At 43.4% G+C, this 6240-nt stretch overlaps 1 protein-coding gene across 1 annotated transcript; it reads right to left on the reverse strand.

Annotated features, from left to right (window-relative positions):
* Positions 1-1862: 1862 nt before the first annotated feature.
* LOC136152700 (pituitary tumor-transforming gene 1 protein-interacting protein-like) lies at positions 1863-3545 on the reverse strand. Its single transcript, XM_065914063.1, has one exon. It carries the CDS (start codon positions 3480-3482, stop codon positions 2955-2957), a length of 528 nt encoding a protein of 175 aa, XP_065770135.1. The 5' UTR covers positions 3483-3545; the 3' UTR covers positions 1863-2954.
* Positions 3546-6240: the final 2695 nt, after the last annotated feature.

Below are 6240 nucleotides of genomic sequence, written 5' to 3' on the forward strand. Positions count from 1 at the left end.
TTAATATTGTGAAGGTGTCAGTTTTTCCCAAATTAATCTATAAGCGTAATGAAATTTTATTCAAAATTCCAGTGTGATATTTTTGAGTAATAAATGAAGTAATACTAAAATTTATGGAGGACTAAATGTTAATGATAGCTAAGGCGACAGCAAAAATAAAGAGAACTTACCGATCAGGTAATAAGGTTTTGTTTTACCAAACAATCAGATAATCAGATGTGAATATGCCTGAATATGCCTGAATATGCAGATGTGAATATGCTTGAATATATATATATATATTTATACATGCACAGAAGTGATGACTTCCAACTAAGTGGAAAAATGACTATTTAATTATTGCTATTGGGAAATGGACTTCATTTTTGCACCTATAAAAAATTAAAATCAGATATGTTAAAAACCCAAACATGAAAGATGTTATACAACTATTAGAACAAAATTTAGAATATCGTTCAACCTTGGATTGTAGAGGAGATTTCTTGAACAAGTTACAAATGGATTAACTACAAATAGAAGAAAATTATTATATTTGACTATAGTAACATTAAAGACTTCTGTTTAACAATGGGTGCCATATATAAATCTTAAAAATAAACTGGAAGAATATGTTTTAAGAATGTATAAATAAAGGAGGATTAAAATTTAAAAGTGTGAAGAATCTCTGCAAATCAATAAGAAATTGTCAGGCAATCCAATCTATAATGGATAGATATATATTCACTTCTATAAGTGAATAAAGGGTATGAATGGACAATTCACAGGGAGAACCCTTGAATGGCTAATAATTTTGTGGAGAAGTGCTTTCTTTTTTAGTAATCATAGAATTAAAAATTATAATGAGACATGATTTTGTGTACTCAACAAAAGAATAAAACTTAAAAAATTCAGACAATGTCCAGTGATGATATGAAGGTATAGAAACACTCATTCACTATTTGAAGGAAGAATATTGGAGTAACCATTCAGGAGATTAGCTTGAATACTGAATGGATTTGAGTAGGTATAACCCACTGCCCAGAAGTACTACTCCTTGATTGTGTGTCTTTGAGATATTCTTGGCTAGGTACCCAAATAAGCCTACATGGGTGTATTACCAAAATGCTGTTTGTGACAGACTGTGAAAAAATGGAAATGTCCAATTAATGTTCAACTAGACTACATTGTTATATATGCAAAAAATAGGATAATGCATCACAGTTAAAGATATCAGTATGCATTGATACAACATGAATAATATTTTTGGAAAAAGTGAGCAGTTAGTTATTTAGTACAATATTATTTGGGTAAATTTTTTTTTTTTTTTTTTAGTCAACAAAAGCATGTATTAATCAGCTGATTGGAAACTGGTTAAAGATTAAGGCACTCAGACTCGAAGTTACAATCTCTGACTGCTCTTGGTGCTGCTTCAGAACATGAGACATTGGAGCCGCTCCCGGGAGGGCTCTGTGCTGTGTGGGAGGGTGGCACGTGCACCAGCATCCCTGCTCTAACAACCCATTTTATCTACAACCCGGCTCGGCTTTCAGCTCAGCAGCCTCAAGTCAAGAAAGAGTGATTTTACATTCATATAACTACCATGTTAATACAAAGTTCATTAGTCTACTAAAAAGTTTATGAACAAACAGCATAAAGTAAAAATTTGCAGACTGTTATATTTAGGAATGTTTCATAATACTTTCATTGCTATTAAATCCCCAAGAAATCAGAGAAATAAGACAAAGGATTTTGTTAAAGGTTGTTTCTGGTCTGTGAAATGTGAGGGTGGAACTGTGAGGTCAAACACAGATCCGCGCGGCTCACCAGGCACGTGTGACCCCTGGATCCGCCTGAACGCTCCTACTTATTGTACACTTTCACCTTCCTTCCCAAAGCTCAGTTTCCCTCATTTAAAACAATTTGCCAACTAGGACTATTTTCAGATTTTTTTAAAGAAAGGCTGTTCACAGTGACTTCACCATCTGCTGTCCTGCCAGGAAGCGCAAGGGCTACTGACTGCGGGCCTGCATCTTAATCTGGAAGAAAGGAACCCCAAGGGCGGCACCATACGCACCCAACACCCCTTCAAGCAGTCGCCTCTGTGGGAGATTCCCAGGACAGGCCAAGACAGACAACCAGGAGGGAGCTAGGGTCCGTGGAAAAGTGGGACAGCCGCCAGTGCCTATGTGTGGAGATCCCATCAGCGGCCCCCTCCTCTTGAGGGAGGGCCTGTGGTCACCTGCAAGCCCTGAGTGACCACCAGAGACAGCAGGGAGGGTCTGACTCAGGAGACCCCCAACCCCGAGGCTGACGCTCAGTGGGGCTGAAAAGGCAGGCAGAGCCTCAGGAGGCCCTCCCACCCCCAGGACACAATAGCACCTGACCGACGACCGCCCGTCGGAGGTTTTATAATTCAGATGAACACAAGAAAAATATCTTGATGTACCAGTAAAGACACAAACTTGAAAAATCACCCTATAAATGGTCTGAACTTTGACAATAAAGCTTTTTGGGAGAATCTTTTGTGTAGGAGAATAAAATTCAATAATTAAAAAAAAAAAAAAAAAAAAGGTTTATGGCTCAATGCTACTCGGTGTGGGCAAGGTCAGACCGCATCCTGGGCCCCGAGGTTCAGGGGAAGCAACAGGGGTTGGGGGAGGTCCCAGGACGGACTGCACCGCCCCGCTTCCTGCATGTGGACCTCGCGGCCCGAATGCAGGGCCGTCTGCATTGGCCCACAGACGACCAGAGGCCTGAGGTGCGCCACGTCCTCCCCAGGCAGACAACAGAACAACAGAGAAGCCCTAACAGCCTTCATGTCTCAAGTGACTAAATACAGAAACGTGGGAAGAGGAAACAGAAGCTCCCAGGCCTCGGCCAAGGCAGCTTCCTTCCTCAGGGTGGGAGGCGGACGGGCAGCGGGGTCCCTGCTGACTAGAGGCCTGGAGACTGCTCGCCGCGCCACCAAGTGCGTCTTAGTTGTTTTCGAATCTGGCATATGGGTTTTCTTCTTTAAACAAACCATATTTTTTTCTGATTTCATCATGTCTCAACTTCATCTCCGCTCTCCGCTCCTCCTGCCGGACCCGGCGCTCCTCTCGCTCCCGGATGGCCTTCTCCTCGCTCTTGTCCGGCCGTCGGCTCCGGCTCCTCCTGCAGCAGCAGAAGCAGCAGATGGCAACCCCCAGGAGCAGGGAGCCCCCGATCACTGACATGGCAATGATCAAGGCCTCAAAGTTCACCCAGCACACGCCCCAGCGGGCAGAGCTCAGCCGGCAGAGGGAGCTGGGCGGCAGGACTTTGGTCACTGGGTAGTCCAGGCACATCTTGTTCGTGTTGCACCAAAGGCACGAGACATTTTTCAGGCACTCTTCACAGGTTCTGCTTGTGTTCTGAGAACAACCCTGCGTGGCGGCCGCCGGGAGGAGCAGCAAGAACAGCGCAGCGCCGCCGAGTGTCGGTCCCCAGCGTGGCGTCGGCCAGCGGACTCCGCTGGACGCCATGGCGGCTGCGGCCTTGACGGTCGACCGTCGTCTCCTCAGTCGTCTGGACGCGCCCCACCTCGGACCCAGCTATTTGGGTAAATTTTTGATACTCCAGTTCAAGTACTTGGAGTGGGAAAAAGAATAGGATGGTATATTATGAAGATGAAAAGGATAAAAACATTAAAAATATAAGGAAATTGATTATTGAAGATAATATTCCACAAACTGACAATTTATAAATCTGAGGCCTGGAAAAAAGAATGCAAAAACTGTTACAGGGGCTACTCTCTGAAAGAATGTTATAGACTCTAGGCCTTCATTTTATAAAGAAATTTTATTTCTCTTCCTTAGCCCTGTGACCAGGCAAGGGTACTCATAGTTTCAAAGTTCACAGGTGTCTTGAATCAAAGAAATAGAATAATACATCTTAGATTTGATTTTACTGGACTTTACCTTGGAGATAGGATAGGTAGACTGAGAGTTTAGAAAATATCTACATTAGGTAGAATAAGAGCAAGAAACAAAATTTAAGAAGGGACACTAATATTCCAGGACCAAATCACAGTAAGTTTTTGGATCCAGGAACCTTTAAAAATTTATATTAAATCAAACCTAAATGACAAGGTCAAGACAGATGCAGACGGAGATGTTTAAAGGATGAAATAAAGACACCAAAAATCAGGGAAGCTACAAATAGGAATAGAGACTGGTTGGATTATGGATGGAATAGTTTCAGGAGTTGGAGGGAAACAGGAATATCTGCATGGATCAAAGGGAGTGAATTTGGGAGGGAAGGGAAAAGTAATGTAAAGAATAGACCCTATAAAAATAATCTATTTTTATAAACTGAAACTCAAACCAGTTTGAGTGGGGCTTCTTTTGTTTCTGACTGGATTATTGATTTAGAAAACTCTAATTACAGAATTTTAAGGAATCTGGTTTTAAACTCTATAACCTCTAGATGCAAGGTGACCTGTTATAAGAGTTACTGCCTCTTCTTGACAGAGTCTCTTCTTGACCCAGGGGGCCTGGGTGGCTCAGACAGTAAAGAATCTCCTTGCAATGCAGGAGACCTGGGTTTGATCACTGTGTTGGGAAGATCCTCTGAAGAAGGGAATGGCTACCCACTCCAGGGGTCTTGCCTAGAGAAGCCAGAGGACAGAGAGTCCTGGCAGGCTACAGTCCATAGAGTCACAAAGTGTCAGATATGACGAAGCGACTAGCACTTTCACATTCTCTACTTGACCTAACTGCAGGCAGATGACCCTGAGCCTTCTTTTGGACCAGGCCCTGCTGTTGGGCCCTCTCTTCAGTTTGCTAAGTCCAGTTTTCACTATAATCCTAAGTCAGTTTAGTGAGAATCCTTCCCCCCTCCTTCCAATTTGATACTTCTAGCTCTTCCTCTACCCTTGATGTCTCTTCGTAGTAATTTTCCATCCACTGACACCCCTCATTCTACTCATTGGCTATAAATCTCCAGCTCTCTTTCTGTTGAATTCCGAGTTGAGGACAGTCTCTTTCCCCTTTTTTAATCATCCTGGCATCGATCACATATAGTCTTGAATAAAGTCTTCCTCAGTGTTTTAATGGGGCTTCCCAGGTGGTGCTAGTTGTAAAGAACCTGCCTGCCAATGTGGGAGATGTAAGAGACATGGATTTGATCCCTAGATTGGGAAGATCCCCTGGAGGAGGGCTTGGCAACCCACTCCATATTCCTGCCTGGAGAATCCCATGGATGGAGGAGCCTGGTGGGCTACAATCCATGGGGTCACAGAGAGTTGGACATGACTGAAGTGACTGAGCATGCACACACTGTGTTAACAAGTGTTGGGACAGTTTTTCTTTAACAGCCTGGAATAAGTTTTACTGATGAATAGTAATCATGGGAGGTGAAGGTATGGTGGCTTGGGATTATAGGGGATAAGCTTTACTGTTCACTGTTTGCAAGAGTTCTAACAAGTCCCAGGGAGATCCCCTCTCTAAGGCGTGTCAGTATTAGGTACATATGACATGACTGTAAGAAAATGCATATCACCTCAAACATGGGTAACGTTGTACCCTTTCTGACTTCTGGAGGAAGACACTGTGATTGGTGATGGAAGACATTGATACCTTGCTCCTTCTGTATCAGGACCATTTGCTATCAATAGTTAATCTCTGATCGCTTGATTTTTGTCTCCAGATTCACAGTGATAGTAGCCTCTTAAAAGGAAGCAGTTTTTGAGGCAGATATGAGGAAGCTCTGCCACGTTAGTAATCTCCAGAGGCATCCTATGGCTTTTCCTGTAGCACTGTGGCATATTGACAAGGAGCCTGAAAACAAGAGGATGGCAGTGAAAGATTCTGCCTCTCATCATCCCCTCTGTTTCACAACGGTCTGCCGCTCCCAGAATTTCTTTTTCTGGAGCTTTCCTGGCGGATGGGAAGGACTTTGGCTCTTCACAAGGGCTGCCTGCTTTCTGGCCAGATGTAAGTCCCTGTCTGCACTGTCCTCCTTCTGCAGGTGAAGAGAAAGGTAAATACTTCCGCCTACTGAGTCTGATTTACGTGATTGATGCTGGGACCTCCAATTTCCAGGACAAATGATCCATTAGTGGAAATGGGCACACAGGAAACCTCAGTGCCAATAAGTTAAGTACCCATCGCAGTACCCAGTGAACAGTCTGCTGATCTCAATTGTCGGCAATTAACAGTGATTAGCAAGTGCGAGCCTGGTGGGTGGCACAATGAGATTCTTCTTATTGATGAGAGAAACTCACAAACAACCCTGAGACAT

The sequence above is a fragment of the Muntiacus reevesi genome, chromosome 22 (genome assembly GCF_963930625.1).
Source record: "Muntiacus reevesi chromosome 22, mMunRee1.1, whole genome shotgun sequence".
NCBI lineage: Eukaryota > Metazoa > Chordata > Mammalia > Artiodactyla > Cervidae > Muntiacus > Muntiacus reevesi.

Excerpts from the sequence above, each read along its gene's own strand:
- LOC136152700 (XM_065914063.1), bottom strand. The coding sequence starts at position 3,482 with ATGGCGTCCAGCGGAGTCCGCTGGCCGACGCCACGCTGGGGACCGACA.